Genomic DNA, 18,051 nt, shown 5'->3' on the forward strand with positions numbered 1-18,051 from the left:
CAGCTTAGAGTTGCTACAATTTCCATTGCTGTGTTGTAGACATTTCTGTCTTTTCAGACCCCATCCATGAGCACTGAGTGTTAGGGAGAAGCTGCATGGAGTAACTTAGAATTTAATTTTCACAAATGCTGAGTACTCTTCATCAATTCAGTATTTGTTGTCTCAAGCCTAAGTTTGTGAATAATTATATTGGGTCAACTAAGTATTACAAGCTCAGCTTGTAACATTTCCAGACTTAGGTATACAAAGCATATTAAGTCTTTGTATGCCTTGTAAGCATTGTGGTCACCCTGTAATTAATGAATGCAAGGAAGGTAAATTGTCACTATTATGGCACGAATTATTTTTGAAGGCACCTAGACAAAGTACTTCCCCAGTGAATTGATATTCTCATGCTTTAGCTGGCAAATGTGCATCTGAAAGTGAATACTCCGTGAGCATTAACAAAGCATGTGTGCTCTTCTGTTGTTATCAGCTTAAAGTTGCCCTTTTCCCCAGCAGTAGTGTACAAGAGTTCAAAGCAGTCAGTAAACACCCTGCACCCAGCAGGGCTGGGCTCCTGCTGCTGCACTTCATGAATTCTGTTGCTGAAAAATGAGCAGCTATAAATCAAGATCCACTGTTCCATGTCTGACCACAGCAGCCTTTTTTTAACTTCCTTTATGTGTAAGAAATACAGTCATAGCAGGTAGATGGAGAACTCTGTGGACTGATGTATTCCATCGAGTTTGAACACTAGGGAGATGGTAACACACAAAAAAAAGTGTGCTAGTAATTTTCATGTGCTATGTAGCATGAACCCCTGTCAGCACTCAGCACTGCAAATGTTTGCTGGGTGAATCTCAACCTGGAACCAGCATTGAACCATAGTGATTCTGCTGTTGTAGTTCTTGTAATGCAAAAGGATTTGCAGAGAAAGAACCAACTTCTGTTGTAGTTGCTCTCCAGGCTGAAGGGAAAAAAGATTCCCCTGGACTGCTGGTTGAAGATCTCAGGGGAGATGTGATCCAAAATTCCTGTTCAAAAGGAATATCCAACTGCTGTGCTAATTGCCACTCTGGTATGAGTTTCTCTGTCCCTCTTTTTCCTCCAGTTTACCAAAGTCCTAGAAGTCTATTGTGTATTTTGGACATAGAATAGTAAAACATGTGAAACAGTTCACGGGACAGTGGCAATCATTTTCTTCTCCCTGTGTGTAAATGCCAAGTGCTCCCCTTCAGCCAGTGCAATGCCTCTGAGATGTCTGATCCGTGCTCCTGGAGCCAAAGTTAGGGTTGTTCCTTTTTGATACTTGATCTTTTTCTTCATTCAAACTGTATGTCCACAGTGTGGGAACAGCCTCATACTCTCACTCTATAATCACAGCCCCTTGGGGGTTTGGTCTGGACTTTCCATCCACTATCTATTGCTTTGAATTGTAGCTTCTATTTTAGCCTAAGAAGCTATTCACTTAAAGGGGCTTAATTACTCCTTATGTTTAACCATCACCTTTAATAAGGCTTGGGACTGTCACTGAATCCAAAACCTGCTTAATGTTGGCCACTAGTATCTACCACAGTAATGTTTGTGGTGGTGTCTAAAAGTCAGAGTCATAAATAAGGTCCCTGTGCTGGCAGACAGACAATATGTGCAAACAAAGACTGTCCTTACCCCAAGGATTTGTAAGCTTGGTGTAACAGATGAGAAAGTAAGCAGTTGCAGATGGGAGTAGATTGGTGTGTGACTGTCAGGAATTGTTTAAGGTTTGGTTTATGTGAAATTAGAAAGTTCAGAACTATTTGGGGTGCAATCTACTCTATCTGTGACAGTGATTTTGCATAGTTTTCATGTCACAGATACAACGAAATGCACTTGAACATCTAAAATCAGATAACCAGGTACATTTTACTAGGAACACTTTACAAATGATGTCTCTCTCTCTCAAATGACCCTCTAGTGGAGAAGTCTTGTTCCTCCAGGGAGAAGTCTCTAGTGTCTGTGTAGGTGAAGAAAAAGCAATGTAGGCACAGACTGAATTTTGTGGCTGCTGGTTTTGTAAACAGCTGGGAGGAGGGAATTCCTCTGGGTTCTACCTGGGAAGATGGATGGGCATGGAAGAACCCACGGTGGGGTATAGGGAGAAACCTCTGGACCAAGCACATGGTCCAACTTTTACCTTGAGGTGATGTCTGGATTTGACCAGTGTGTGGCCTGAGTGCGTTTGAAAACCTGAATCATCCCGAGCCACAGGATTTTCCTTGTTCAGGCTGAATGCTCACAAGAGTCAGGGATGAGTGTCACTGACTGACACCACCTCGAAAGAAGTGGCAGGGCATGAGGCATGACCTGTGGCCTGCTGTGTCACACAGACTCTGGGGAGTTTGCACTGTATTATTTCTTTCTTTGAGAGTTTGAACTCTCAAGATGCTCCTGTGCCTTTTCGGGTGCAGCACAGCCTGTGCCCGCCAGAGGGAGCGCTGGGATCACTTTACACGCTTTGGGTTTCTTTTCCTGCGAAGACAAATCTCTCGCACACACGAAGGCAGAATTCTGTTGTCGTCAGTCCGGCTAAATATGCTGTCAACATTTTGGATGAGAGCAACAACAAGAATGTTAATGTTTAGGGAAGGCTCCACATTGCATTGTGTTGAGTTTCAGCTTGAATCTGGTCTTACATAATCAGTGCATGGGTCCAGAGCAGTGTGAATTGTTTCTAATATACAAACTGCAAATAGACAATGCTCATTAAAGAAAAAGAATTAAAATAAAATGCAAACCTTGAAGCGGATGGACTTGCCATATCCATCATCCCTCCGAGGCACGCCCGACTGATTGGCATGAGAAGAAAACGTGTCAAAGCCATCTTCTGCTGGCAGACAAGCCTGATGGTGCTGTCCCAACACCTTTTCTTCAGCATTCAGCTGGGCTGGTTGTGCAGCAGGAGCAGGTCACTGCATTGCTGGGTCCTACTTTGCCAGGATTCTGATTTAGGAGCATGAGAGAGAACATGCCCAGTGGCCTCACACACCAAAGCAGCCTCTGATTCACAGCACAGGGGTCACCAGGCAGAGGTGGATCTGAGCACTCACTGCTGTTGCAGTAGGTGCCAAGGCCCAACCATGGCTTTGGTGGCTCTGCTTCACCATACAGCTCAGTAGCATGGGGGTTAGGCACAAAACAGACGTGTTGGGGGAAGCAGTAACAGGTGAAAGCAGGTCAGCTGGAGAAAAAGTAATGCCACAGCAAGAGGGTGTCATGGCAACAGAGTGGTTGGTCACCGAGCACCAGACCTAGAGTCTGTCTTCATGCCTTTCCTCGAGTGCCAGCATGGCTGCTGCTATTTTAGCTATGATGGAAGAGAGGGGGAGGCAGAGTATTCAATTCCTTTACTCTGATCTCTTCTTATTCTTGCATGAGCTTTGTAAGTTTGCCAGCAGAGTACAGAAAGAGACAAGTTCCCTCACAGAAGTTGCTGAAGCTTCTCAAATACAATATTCTGACAAAGAAAGAAATAATACAGCATTTATGAGGTTTTCACTTCACACAACATTTTTTTTACTGTCTCTACCTAGTTGGTTCTCAGCTTGGGAGTTACAGTTTCTTTAAAAGACACAGGACAGGCATGAAAAGATCTCACCTGTGTGGTCTGTGGCTTCAGGCAGTTGTTATGTTTTTGATAGAGTTGAGATGGTGTGTTTCAGCACTTTGAAAAACAGTCTTGCTCAACAGAGAGATTTGTGGGGACAGATGCTGCAGTCAATGCAGCACAATGTAGGCAGTTGTCCCCTGGAAGATGAGGTACTCTCCAGAGCCCCTGGAAGCTGGTGAGAACTGTGTGTCTCTGGAGCCTGAGGGCTCCACTGTGGGGGCAACAGACCTTTCTTTTGAGAGTCAGACTTGAGCCTGGGTATGTTGAGTGGCATACATAGAAACTAGTAGCTAATAGTTCCAATAAAATGCTGGAAGGTATTTTATCGGTCCAGGAGATGGGGGAGATACACACCTTGAAATTCTTACATCATGATTGTCCAGTGTGCCTGAGATGTGGCTCTTGAAGTTTATGGAACACTGAATCAGTGAGATCACTGTCCTTTTCTGTCCTGCCTACTACAAGAAACTAAAAATTATTTGGGAGATCTTAACTCATTTTTAGCTGCTCTTACAGCATTGTATGTGGTTCTACTAAAAACAAGTAACAAATTGCAGTAATGCTAAACAAATATGCGTAATTTATGTGAAATAATAATAAGTTGCCTACAAAGGAATTTTATTTGTAATTTATGTGAAATAATTTCAGTCCAAACATCAATAAGTTGCCTACAAAGGAATTTTATTCAGTAGCATTAATTCCTCTTCAGGGAATCTCTCTTTAAGGCATTTCTCATAAATTTGCTTATTCTCTTCTCAAACTTGTAAATTCCCTTCAAAACTTGTTCTGAGACTTTTGTGTGCAAACAATTAGTTTAGTCACAGTAAGAAGGATGCAGTACCAGAACAATAGCAATTGCTAAGTTTATTTCAAATGGTCTTGCAACCACTATTGAAGACATTGTGCCTTGGTTAAAAAAAAATATTTAAAAAAAACCCCCAGAAGCATGCCATTTCCTTTTCCCCTCCTCCTTTTTCTGTGTGTGTTTATGTTTAACTCAGGGCAAGAATTTTATAATATTCTTAAAGGAAAAGATAGAAATAAAATAATGGCATGAATTCATGGAAGCATGGGTTGATATATAGGCATTCTCTGTAAATGAACCAAACGTTCTGTATCCTAGGTAGAGCAACCTTATTTGTCTGCTCATACGCATTTCAGTTACCTCCACGTGTCCTTCTTTTTTTTTTTTTTTTTTGGATATGAACTGAATGTATTGTACCATGTTTCTGTTGGAGCTGTGTGTGCCTGATGCATAAAACACGACCCGGAGCGACGAGGTTGTCCCCACCGTCTGCGTTCAGTCACAAACCATCCAAGCTGTGTTCTCATGGTTGTCACCACCTCACCAGACTCTCCCGGTGTTTGTATAGCCTTATACAGTATATTGCACTTACTGTACCTGTATAGTATCTTGTCTGTATACTGTATGCACATAGATATGTATATTCACTCATGTATGTATGTATAGTACATTTCTATATCTCTGTATATGGATGTGTGTTTGTTCATAGTCCTTCACTAGAAACATGTGGCTATTCATAGACATTCTGTGTATGCCAATGATAAAGCAGTATGAATGCCAGCACCCACTTTTGATAACCTACTTTTATTCTCATTTTGTCTTGTTAAACAATGCAAATAAAAGCATCATGTATTTTAAATGAGAACTTGAAAAGATTATTATTTTTACGCCTTTTGAAGGTTTCTAGTTTTTCAGAAAAATTGTTCGAACAGATCCAAAACTGCAAATATATTGGTGTTTTTTTCTGACAGTTTTCTGTACTTGAAAAATATTTGCTAACAGCCCACTCTGTGTAGTTTTTGTTCTCTGTATCTTATGCTGGGCAAGTGCTCTGAGGTTTAGAAGTGCCCTAAATCAGCTAGACTTGTGCTGCAAAGCCCAACTCTATTCACATGAGGGACTTGCAGTCAGTCTAGGGGTGACCCACGTCTATAACACCTTGCATGATTAAATACTGGTTATAGAGGAGTCTTAGGCTGGGAAAAAAGTTTCTCCAGTGCAGGTGAGCCTTAGGAATGGATAAAAATACCTGACTTTATGAGTCAATTTTATGGGAGAGTTACAGACACTATTTGTCAGACCTCTTAGGCTTTGCAGTCCACAGTAACACATAATTGCCAATTGATTAGGCATTTATTAAAACAGCTAACAATCATTTATTAGCCCTTTGTAAAATTAATCACCACACAGCTGTATTTAGGCTCAGTTATCTGGCCTTGAGGCAGCAAAGCCTTATCTTAAAGAGCAAAATATCCCTGTAAGTCAAGGGGACGACTGATACATATTTTCCAGTGAGCATGTATTACAGTTATTCATTGAATTGGAGCTTAAATGATAATCATCTGTGATTCTCTGTGAGACCTAGAAGTGATAAATTTGCTCCCTTTACAGTTAATTTTACCATTGTACTAGCTTGTCCAGCTGGACCAGCCTCAGTGTGTAGTAACTTCCAGCAGCAGAGTGGCAGCAGCTACTCAGAAAAACCTCAGAAGACAGATCTTTATGCAGGAAATACTGAGAAATGTGTAGGATGAGGGAGACACTGTTAGGAAGAGCTTTCACCCCAGTTAAAATTGCATAACAGAAAAGCCTTTTCAATTTTTAATTTAAAGTTACAGGCTGAAATTCTGACCTCACTCACATCAACAGCAAATTCCCATTTCACTCAGAAGCTGTAACTGGAATGTCCAAGGAACATTTTTCCTCAACAAAACATAGGACGGGGGAAGGACACATTCCACTAATTTATCTTGGAGCTCATGGATCAGCAGCCTGATCTTAAGCCTTTGTAAGACAGTGGCAATTAGTGACTCTTGGATTTGCTTGGTCCATCTCTTTCTTTCCACTCTGGAAAAGCACATTTGCTATCTGGAGTTTCTAATCACAAGTGTCTAACTCACTATAGAAAAGACTAAAAATGAGAAAAGACAATAGTAATATGGCTTTTTTAAGATTAACATTGGTCAGATTATGATTCTTGCTTGATTTCTGCCCCAAACTTTAAAACGTAAGCATAATCAGAGAAAAACAGCACTTTATTGCTGGTTGTTTCTTTGTTCATGTTACAGGTGATCCATGTCTGTAGGTTAACACGAGGCTCAGTGTTTTGTTTGCCATGCATTGTCACTAGCCATTCCCTTTAAGGTGGATATTTCTATTTCCTCCCTGCTCTGGAGACCTGAATTTGAACTCAGGCCATGCTGGTGGCATAGGCTAAGCCAAGCTAGCTGGGTCACCCCAGGTGGGACACTGTGAGCCCAGCCCTGGTTCTGCAGGCAGGTGCTTCTGCTTTAGTGTGGTTCACTCCTCTGAAGGAGTTAATGCTGATTAACACACTATATCAGCCAGTGCCATTGACTTTGGAGGCTCCTTTGAAGCAGAAAACCAGGAGCAAAGGACAGGCAATCCTTGCACTCAATGAAGCCCATTTTCTAAAGCATGTGGATGCCAGTCTAAGCCTCTTACCTCTTTCTCAGGTACTTTGTGTGACAGGAAATCATGTCTATATTAGATTTGGGTGCTGTATTGTTTAGCTATTTCTGATATAAAGGAAATTGCATGATGTGCCGCGAGGTACCATCAGATGTTGTGTGTCTTGCTTGAGGCAGGCTCTGACATCTTTGGCTTCCCTAGAAACTCAGTACAGTTTATGACTCTAGTGACTAATGATTTAGTGCATTTCAAATTAGAGCTAAAAATTAATGGAGGTCTCTGTCTTTTAATCACATTTTTATGCATTTTTAAAAGGAAGAGGTGACCACCTTCAAGAATATGATCATCTCTGTACATTCAGTTTTGGTTTCAGTCATGTTTTTCTAAACTCTTTTTTCCCTCCATACAATCAGTACAATATTTGAGAAATGGCATTTAGTCTAAGAAAATTATCATTGACCTAATTTTGCCATCAAAAAATGAGAAATGTAAGTGCATGTTTCAAAATTTCTCATCTGTAAAGCAGCTTCAGAGGCTGTAAAGGAGATATTTGTGTGTTTAGATCATCTAGTGCAACATGGTAAATTGAAGGCAGCAGTCCTTTCAGTGCTGAGGCCTCTATCTATTATTTTGGTGATTTTTATAGCTGTTTTATTTTATTTTGAAATTGTTCTTTTGACCATTTTCTTGAAAATGCAAGAAAACTATAAAGACCTAGGAGTTTTGCTGGCAAACTGGTGTGGTGAGGTTCTTCAGCTGTCCCAGCAGCAAAAGTAAGTCAAATCTTGGGTTCTAGTTCTGACTTCAGTGGAAATAGTGCTGAAGCTCATGTATGTGTTTTTAGCTTGGAAATAATGAGGTCCAATAATATGAGGAAATTAATGGAATTTGTGACATCACATTTTTACAACTTTAGGATTGGCTTCTGTGTCCGCTTTCTTGTAGTTCTTTGTTCTTCCAAAGTCATGGTCTCGTTTCCACTAATTTTCATTATTTCACTTTAAATTTTTTGGCCCTTCTTGGCCAGAGGCATATCTAGAGCATGTACCCTGCTGCCTTCAGCTCCCTCAGACATGAGAGCTTTTGCAGTCCACAGGGGTTGGACATCCAGAGAAGGAAATTATCTTGCCCTCCAGCAGCTCTCATCCCACCTCTCAACAAAAAGGGGGATGGGCTGTTCATCTCAGTATGAGGTTTAGAATCTGTCAGTTTTTCAAAACTTCCATGACTGGGAGTCAGAAGCACTAATTCCAGGTGAGTTGTACTGTGGTCATGGTTACTCAGCCACAGGCAGGGCCAGTGGTCATTGAGGTCACTGCTCCAACCATCCTGCTCTTTGAAGTCTGGTTCATAAGCAGTTAAGGCACACAGGCCATGGAGCAGCAACCTCTATCAAGGGAAAATCCTGGAGAGATAGGGTTAGTAACCCCCAAGGAAATCTGGGACATCAGAGTATTACTCTGCAGGTGCTGCACTGCAAAATGCAGTATGCAGGGGAACTCTGGATCACTGAGCTCTAGCACAGAATCTGTCCTTTGTCCCTCCTGTGAGTGGCCTAATACAATATTGAATTTTCCTTTCTGTTTTTCAGTGAATGACAGGACGTACAATGGTGGGTTGCTTGAGTTCTGCACTTATTGCTTAGCAAAGGCATAGGTGAAGCTTTGATTTTTCATGAGCAGTCTCAATAGAAATGCACTTTGTGATGATCCACTGTATAAATGAGATGCATGAGATGACTTTACACAATATCCCCAATATCAGCTGCTTTACAGGCTCTTATTTGAACCTACTAGCATTTACAGAACATTAACAGTGATCAAGCAGTACATTTCAGGCAATTGTTTGGTGTTGAAAAAAAAAAAGTTTAGATGAAAAGAATATGTGTTTCTAAATAAGATAATAATGCAAGGTCAGGAAGATCTATAGCTAGACTGATTGCCAGTAGAAAAAATGGAAAGTGGAACATTGAATTTATCATTTAAAGTTTGCTTTATTGGTAGCCTCAGCAATAATCTGAGGGTTACTGGAAAACTCTAGGCATAGGAGTATATGCAGGGCTAGTTCTGTTTAAAGTTAACTGTGACATTTAGTAATTGGAAGCAATGAATCATGAAACTGGAGGCCTGGAATCAGAGGTGCTGAAGGTTTGCCAATCGTTGCAAATTTAATTTTAGGATAAGTATTAATTGCTCATAATCTTGAGCAATTAATTGGGAATTTCTGGAGTTCCAAAGATTCTTGTCAGTCATTTTTAAGTGGTGGGTTAGTCAGGCCATAGAGCTCAAGACAAGGTAGTTAAGTCTTTTAGTTTGTTCTATGGTTGAAAAAAGGTGTCCAGAGTTTTTTTGCAATGCTCCATCATGTAATTACAGCAAGTGATAGTGTAGTTTTTATAAGGACTCTTGTTTTCATTTTTTTCTGTAGAAGTATCATTTGAAATAAAACCTATTTCCAGAAGTTGAGAAATTCAGAATAATGCAAATCAAAGCATTAAACACAGCTATTCAAATGTTACAATAGCCCTAAAATGTGCTGCATGTGCTGTTTCCTAGGCTGAAATAGCAGGTGTCAGGGAATTCTAATGTTATACATCCAGGGTAAGATTACAAAGTGCTCCTTCCCACCCGTCTTGTCAAAATTAAGGCTAGTGTGCTGGGGGAATTATTTCCCATGTTCTTAGAGGGGAAAATAGAGGTCTTACTTGTGTTCCTTAAAACGAAGAATTTGTGAGAGGTCAGAAAGGGCAGTTTGTTTAGAGCTTAACACCTTGTGTGTGCACTTGTGCTTGTGGTGTGAGTCCGTAAATGCACAGGGTCATTCTAGTGTGGTGGTTGACATCATAGGAAACCTTCTAGAAAGCACTTGAGATGCTCCTAGGGAAGAATTTGCAGTTTCACTAACCAGTGTCCCTGGGGAGCATTACCATGCACTGTGAATTGCATGGAGTGTCTGCTTTCACAGCTCACCTTGCACATCCTGTGTGTTCCTGAACATATACTGTGACTTTGAATCACCTTTGTATTAATAATCGATTGTTGTTTTGAATTTGACAGTAACAGGAGAATGGGTTAGCAGTACTGAGCTATATGAACAACTAACTATCCCGGGCCAAATTATGCTGTCTTTCATGTCAATGTTACTCCAGAATACCTCTGTCAGAGAGAAAGAAATGACTGGAGATTTAGCCTGTAGTTCTACCCTGACTTGCTGCCTTTTGCAGCCATTGGAAATAACACCGTTCAACGGCAGTGCAATGGTTATAGCTCGCAGTTAGCAAAAGAAATCTTGCCCAACATAATTTTCCCAGCGCTCCTCTGAAGTCTTATAAAATCTTTTTTTATGGAGGTTATTTTTTACTGTTTGTTTGAACAAACTCTTGTCAAGTTCTTGGACCCATGAAGTCAGCCGGTATATCCCTGTTGGCTTCAAATGGGCGAGGATCTCGCTGCTCAGATTTTCTGAAACCTAATTCTGGCTGAACTCCTTCCTGCCTTGGACAACTCCCCTTTTGTGAACATGTGCTAAGAGGACCTCCACGTCAAGCTAAGAGTATCAGATAGCAGATCCTGAAGTAACTGTTGCTACTTTACATAGCCCTCCACCACTTGCAGCCAGGGCACACGGCTGCCTTCTAGGAGGGGGATTTCACACCCTCCCAGTGGAAATACCTTACCTGGCCAGGGAGCTGGGAACCATCTGCACCAGAGAAAATACCGTCAAGAGTTTCAGTGGGAAAGAGAGTTTGGAAACTCCTGTGTGAGAACAGGCATGAGGGAGGGAGTACCTTTTCCTCCCAGAGGATGGTAAGTGGCTTTCAGAAAGCCTTTCTTCTTCACTTACTGTAGCCTGCCAAAACAAACCAGCATGCTTGGCTCTGCTGAATGATGTGCAGCACTACACACAGATTGCACTGTTAGAGACATTTCTAATAATCTCCTCCAAATGTTGTTGCCTTTTTTTTTTTTTTCATTTTGTTTTATTTTGCCTTACTTTAAGGTCACTGTTACAGCCTCACATTAGCTGTTGGGCTTTCCTTTTATATGTGGTTGTCACAAGAAAAAAAGGGTATTTGTATATGACATCCATGATAACATGTGATATAATTTTCCCCAGTCTTCAAGAGTTAACCCCTCTGCCCATCCAGCAGGAGGGGGAGGCACTCAGAAAAGGCAGAAAAGAACAACACCATCCTCAGCCCCATAACCTCTGCAATTTCAGCACAGTAAGTGGGAACCTACAGTAGTAGGAAAAAATGATGGAAGCACAACTGAATCATAGGGGTCTCTTATTTCCCAGAGCTTGCAATTTCACCTCAACCAAATCAATAGCATTAAAACCAGGCAAGCCAAGAACTTAAAAGCCAAGATGTCACTAGGAGAGACAGCTGAAGGGGATATGGTGTTGTCTAAAGCCCTCATGTAAGCTATAGTGGAAGATATTTTTTAGGTCATTAGAAGTTCATACACCACAAAAGAAACCTCTGCTCATAGAAGTGTCCAGACCATGAACTAGAGTGTGGTCACTCCAAATGTTAGAAAATTCATTTTTGAGGAAACTTTTCTAACTTTGAGACTAGTGATGAAGCTGTGTATAATATCTCCAATATCTCCTCTCCCATGTGGCATTTTTAGCAGCACATATTTTCATGGAGACTCGTGTAAAATATTGCAGTGCATCTTTCAATGATAGGTTTCATTAGCAGCAGGAAATAGCATGACTTCATGCTCCCTACACTTCGCCTTGGTGGCCTGACTTTAGAGGAGCAAAACTGCTTGTGGCACTTGCTCTTCTCTTGTCTCTTGCCTGCCCAGTGTGCAGGGCTAAAGTTACAGGGGGCTCAGTTTGAGACAAGAGGATATGAGTGGGATTCTTATAGCACATACCTCTTTTTACGAAAAGACAGCATTATCTATCTGTGTATTTATCTAGTTATTTGTGTTGTGCATGAGCAAGTAAAATTTATCCCAGCTAAGGAAGAGTCCCAGGCCTGGTGCTGAGGATGTTTCTATATTTTCAGTCCTGCTCAGATTTTTCTTTGCACACCTCTCATGTTTTTATTTGGAAAGGCCATGCTACGTGGGATCCTTTGCTTTGTATATAACTTGCAGGTATCACCATATATTTTTTTCAGTAGCATCCATGTGTTCAGGAGCTTACACAGACCTGCTTGGGCAGTGTACTGATGCACTTTGCTTGGTGCTCCTTATGGTGATGGTCCAGTTCCTGAAGGGCCAGAAAGGCTGATCTTATACTGTGAATAGTCACCCACAAAAACATACAAGATATCTTCCACACCTGGTCACCACAGCTAAATGGTGTGCAAAGTTTTGTCTGTCAGTAGCTTCTATTGTTTTCTATCTGTAACTATGACTCTCTGCCAAACCAAACTGTCCTGCTTAGTTAAGAACAGGGAAAAAAACTATGTTCATTTATATTTCTCTTTCTTGCTTTAACCACCCATATTTTGAGCACTTTTGTGAGTCTGATGGACCTGTGCCAGCATCATTCTGCACTCGATGGTGAGGGTGCCTAGGGCTGGGGCAGAGCCTGTGCCAGGGCAATAGAAAACAGAAATAGTCTGCTGTGACACCAGGGAGTTCCTGGCAGCATGAGTCATTGTCTGTTTCCCAAAGCCTGGTCTGAGTTTTCCCTGGGATTTTGAGCTTTTTTCAGTAAGTTCTGATGTGGCAGATGGCTACAGTATGTACTGACCTCTGGCTTCAAGTCCTGGACCAAGAGCGATTGAACTGGACATGTTCTGCCCATCCAAACTCTCTTCCAAGACAGTTCTGGGCAATCTAATTTAAGCAATACAAGTATTTGCAAACCAACAGGACTGATAATCATCTTTCTGGAATAATACAAAATTTCAGTCCTATGAGGTAAGAAGAAATGAAGTCAGGTCCACTGTTAATTGTGGCATCTACACACAAAAACATACCTATTCACAGAGAAGGGAATTACTTTGTTTAGTTTGTTTCTCTGATCTTCATAAAGCATTAAAACACTCACACTAAGTGATCTTTTTTTCACCCAAAAGATTATCTTAGATGAAACATTTTGCATTGTTTTGAAGATGTGTAAAGTTGTTTTTTCTTAATTGGAGATGGGTTTGTAATATTACTTCTTGTTCTGTGGCACTGCCAACATAGAATTTGAGAGTACATAACAGAGCTTAGTAAAATTTATTTCCATTGTTTTGGGAATAAATTTATCAGAAAACTAAGGGCAGATAGTAAAAATAAGGTGGCAACATAGACTGGTTTCTCCTGATAAAAACTGTATGGAAGAATTCAGTTTTGTATAGTGGAAGAAGTTTCTTAGTTTTTGTTGCTGATGTTTGAGTCTGGAACATGCATTTGTTTCAAAGAAGATTTTTGAAAGGAAAACTAGAGACTGATGACTAATCACAGAGCTAGTGTGTTTACCAGGAATTTGTCAATGTCTTCATTTCCTCTTGCACTCAGTTGCATTCAGGTGAGAGAATTTATCCAAACACTCTACATTCCTTATGGTTTCTACACATGAGGTTATCATGCAGTTTTTACTACCTGCTTAGCAGCAAGGATTTGATCCTACTTCCAACACCACCTTAGTGAAGAACCAATGGCTTTTGCCTGGTATTTTCCTTCACTCTCTTGCTCTATCTGATTGGAAAAAAAACCCTAAACCAAACCAAACAAAAACCTAAAAATAAACCCTGAATAATTTAATAAGTAAAAATTCCAACAAAACAAAACATGATGTACAATTATCGAGTTTCACAATCCAAAGGATATTATGTGACATAGTACCTGGTACATATCCTGGAGTCTCCAGGAGGTCTCTCTTTATAATCTTAGCATTAACTGCTGGCTTTTTCTTCCCTCTTCACGAAGAACAGGCTTTGGGCCAAGACTTTTTGGTCAAAACCAGCTTTGCCTCTCCTGTGCTGTGTCTTGTTGGCTGTTACCTCCAGTGCTGATGCATTTTGTGCCTGTCTGCCCACATCTACATCTCTGGCCAAGCTCTGACATGCTGCAGTATGTGTCCCATTCCTCAAGCACTATGGGATCTTTCCCAGGAGAGCTGTATAGCTGTATAATGTCATGAATGCTCACCTTTTTTCCATAAATTAAGTTGTAACATCATTATTTTTTTGTGTCCTCACACTGAATAAATTCCTTGTTATGATTTAGCAGGGATATTAACAACCTGGTTCATGACCAGAAGAGCAGGCTGAAGCCAGAAAGGAGGGAGAATATGAAAAAAATTAGGGCTAGAACTAAGTGTGAGTGCCATCAGTTCAGTCAGAGGACGGATTAGGCCTAAGTCTGCTGTATTAAACACATTAGCTTTAAACACCTCGGTAGCCCTACTGAAGTCATCAAGGGGTTTTGCTGCGATGAAACAGCTGTGTTGAGCCTTGGCTTGTGAGCCTCAGCACCTGTTATTTGTCTAGGGCACACTGAAAATTTAGTTAGCCCTCTGGGACTTTGTATCAGCAACATGATTATTGTCATCTCTGCAGTTCATTGATCTACAAACTGAGGGTTTCCTTTTAGGTCCGTCTTGCAGCTTCAAGAGGCATGCACCCTTGTTCTGAGCATCTTTATTTTCTTGCACTTAAATGCTAGAACTGGGCAAAGCTATCAGTGAAAACACTTTGATATTTGTTCTCACATTAAAGCTTTTCTCCGCAAGCCTTTCAACATCGTATGTGTTCACTTGGTCTGCTTTGGCAAATGGCTTTGCATGTACCAGCTCTGCACATTTATGCTGCACATACCATTACCTGAATGCAGTTACAGGAGAGGAATGTGCCATGTGAACGGTACATCTAAGAAGATGCTGATGTGAAGGACTTAGCCATCAAACAAAATTAGCATTAAAAGTAAATCATGAGTAGACTTGAAAATCTGTTTCTGGGAAAGTGGAAAAATTCAGATTCTTCATAATAAATAATTTGCTAGCTGTAACAAAATATGGTGGCCAATATTAAAAAAGGGGTTTGGAGCTGCCTACCCTGGGGTTTATTTTAGGGGCTGTTTTGCAGGGGGTGTCAGTGTCCATGTAACTGATACATTCTACAACACCATTTCTATCTTAGGGAAGCTGCATCTGGTATTTTAGAACTCAGCATGTCAAAATGCTGCTCAGTCCCCTTGAATCCCATGAAGGAGATCAGCTCCCAAAAGACACAGTGTTGGCAATGGCACTGTGCAGAGTACAGTGGTGAGCGTGGATGTGACGTGGATGTAACACCCTCGTGGTGACTTGTCACATGTGCTGTGTCTGGTGCCTGTGATGCATGGAGACTGGAGCACACCACATACCATGAGGGATTGGCATTGGCACATGCTCTGTTTGCTTACGTGATGGGCTATAAAAGAGAAGGTATTTCCTGATGCCTAGAGGAGGAAACCTGTATGCAACCACTGCTGTCATCAACTCCAGCACAGAAGCTGCTGAGCAGCTGTTGTGAATATTTTGTGTAACGAATTGTGTGCAGACTGTGTCCCTGTCCTTCCCCATGTAGGAGGACCCGGCCAAACTGAAGACACTGCTGCGTAAGTACTAACCCATCACTGATGAGCAGAGTGGCAGGAAATCTGCCTCAGGTGGAACCTCATCCATAGACCTGTGGAGTCGAGCTGAGGGGTGGGAAGGGGAGTATCTCCAGTTCAGTCAATCAGTTTTCAACCAGGCCTGGGCCCCCAAAGAGAGAAAGTCTCGTGGCCATGGTGGATGACGTGCCTCGTACCTGCCTGCACCATGGTAAACGTTCAATCCCTCCTGAAATGAAAGATAAATACTTGATTAAAAGAGCAGGCACAGCAGGCTTCCAGAAGAATGGCTCAGCCATTCAGGAGGTCACACTGCAGATAAGTTACCTGTGTGATTCAAAATTCATAAGAATATTCAAGAGCAAAATTCATGTTGTGGTTTAGACTTGTTCTACTCCAAGTACTATCTAATGTATAAGGTAAGCATGGCTTTTTTCAGTATAAAGAAAAGGAATTCTATCTAAAATTCTTTTATCCTGTTTCACCCCTTCAAACCTTTTTGTTTTTTCCTAACAAAGGTAGTTGAAAAAAATACACGTTTCTGTATTCTATGTATTTTTCTGTTTGAGTTTATTATTACTTTTTCTGGTAGGCAGATTTATTAGTTCTGCTTTGTTTCCTGCTATGAATCCAAATATTTTATTTATCTCTTATCAGTAAATGATAAATATGTTTTAAGCTGACCACAAAAACTACTGAGATCAATAGAAGTTTCTCTAGTGACTTACAAGCAAATCAATCCTCAGTTCCAGGAACACAGTCTATGCCCATGCTTGGTGTTCTAAGACTTGTGAACACAAGGAAAATGCACTATTAAAGGTACTCAAATCCTCAATAGTAAAGCTACATTTCCCTCATGAATCATGAAATGCTGCCAAAGTATTACTGTACTTGTGCATTTTCCTAACAAGGGCAGAGATGTCCTTGGACAGCCCCTGTGAACGTATGGTGTGCATTTACTTACACACAAATTTATGACTAGTGTGGAAAATAAATGTTGGGAGACTCAAGACATCACGTCAAATTCGCCAAGTAAGTGTTGAGAGGAAGTTTTCTGATTTGCAGGTACACAGTGTGATATCCCAAACCAGTGAGCCCTTTCAGGACAGTTTAGTATTAGTGATTTCAGTTCCAACCAAAAGCCTTTGAAGCCACACACATTTGCAGCCGTGAGCACCTCACTGAACTCGTGAGGCCACGTTCTCAGCTTCAGAGGGGCTGTGACACATACTTAGAGCTGAACATATGCTAACATCCGTTTTTGGATCAGGATCACGTTTTCATATATCCTACATGCATCAAAACATGGACTTTCTAAACTCTTGGTGCCTTCCAGTTAATGAAACACCATCACAGAGTAGGATAGGTTAATCTATGTAATCCGCATGGAGTTCATTAAATCATTTCAACAAAATTAAACAGAGTTATATTTAGCTTGATCCTCAGAAGTGTTAACACCCTGCTTTTAATGTGACAGATTGGATTTGGAAAGCAATATAAAACATGGGTTTCAGTGTATAGAATTTTTTATTTCCACGACTTAAGGGCGTTGTTAAGATCCATGTGCCTTTTTAAGATCTATTTCATCATTTAAAATCCAACCAGTGCTAGTTAGCCAGAAACATTTATCTTTATTAGCTTTCAGTGCTCTGGAGAAGTTAAAACAGGGACCTTTTATTACCCTGATTTTTTTTTCTATAAGAAGTAGTTAGAAGTAAAGACTGACTTTGTTTCTGTTGTTGGCAGAGAGATTTTTTTATTCATCAAACAAATGAGAGTGTTTCAAATACAAGTAAGTTAACCTTACAAACAAGCATGTTCAATCTATGACCAAAATAGTTATTTGTATGCTTTTTTTTGTCTTTTTTCCCCCCCTTCTTTCCTTTCTCCCTCCACCCCCCCCAATAGGTGACGTGTATGCAGTGGTTACAAGGGGACCATACGATGCTGGATATGATTGAGAAAAAACGTTGCCTCTGCAAAGAAATAAAAGCTCGCCAGAAATCAGAGAAAGGACTCTGCAAACAGGACAGCATGCCTATTTTGCCGAGTTGGAAAAAGAATACCGGGACCAAGAAATACAGCCCTCCTCCTTATTCCAAACAACAAACTGTTTTCTGGGACACTGCAATTTGACAGGCCTGTGGAGGATGCCCTCTCCACTGGGTTGCACCGAGCACAGGTAGCCTGCTTTCTTAATAAGGTAAAGGCTCTAACCTAAGACTTACCTGCAGGTGGTGAACTTCCTAGGAGAAAAAACAGTGCTCACCTGTCAATCAAGAGAGAGATTTAAGTTTCTGACTGGATTAAGGCATACATATTTATCCAGGATTTTTTTGGATCCAGAAGATAGCAAAATGTAAATATTTTGCCAATATATTGAAAACACCCAAACGAATACACTGTTTAAATATACA

General features: G+C 40.9%; 1 protein-coding gene across 1 annotated transcript in view; it reads left to right on the plus strand.

The window, feature by feature from the left end:
* Positions 1–17,770, plus strand: part of LOC103811334 (neuronal tyrosine-phosphorylated phosphoinositide-3-kinase adapter 2-like) — a gene marked incomplete at its 5' end in the record, with an annotated part of 70,369 nt that extends 52,599 nt beyond the window's left edge. Inside the window, one exon of the mRNA XM_009084302.1 lies at positions 17,543–17,770. Within this exon, the coding sequence (XP_009082550.1) occupies positions 17,543–17,770 (228 nt within the window). The remainder of the gene's footprint in view (positions 1–17,542) is intronic.
* Between the last annotated feature and the right edge of the window lie 281 nt (positions 17,771–18,051).

The sequence above is a fragment of the Acanthisitta chloris genome, unplaced genomic scaffold (assembly GCF_000695815.1).
Source record: "Acanthisitta chloris isolate BGI_N310 unplaced genomic scaffold, ASM69581v1 scaffold2201, whole genome shotgun sequence".
Taxonomy (NCBI): domain Eukaryota; kingdom Metazoa; phylum Chordata; class Aves; order Passeriformes; family Acanthisittidae; genus Acanthisitta; species Acanthisitta chloris.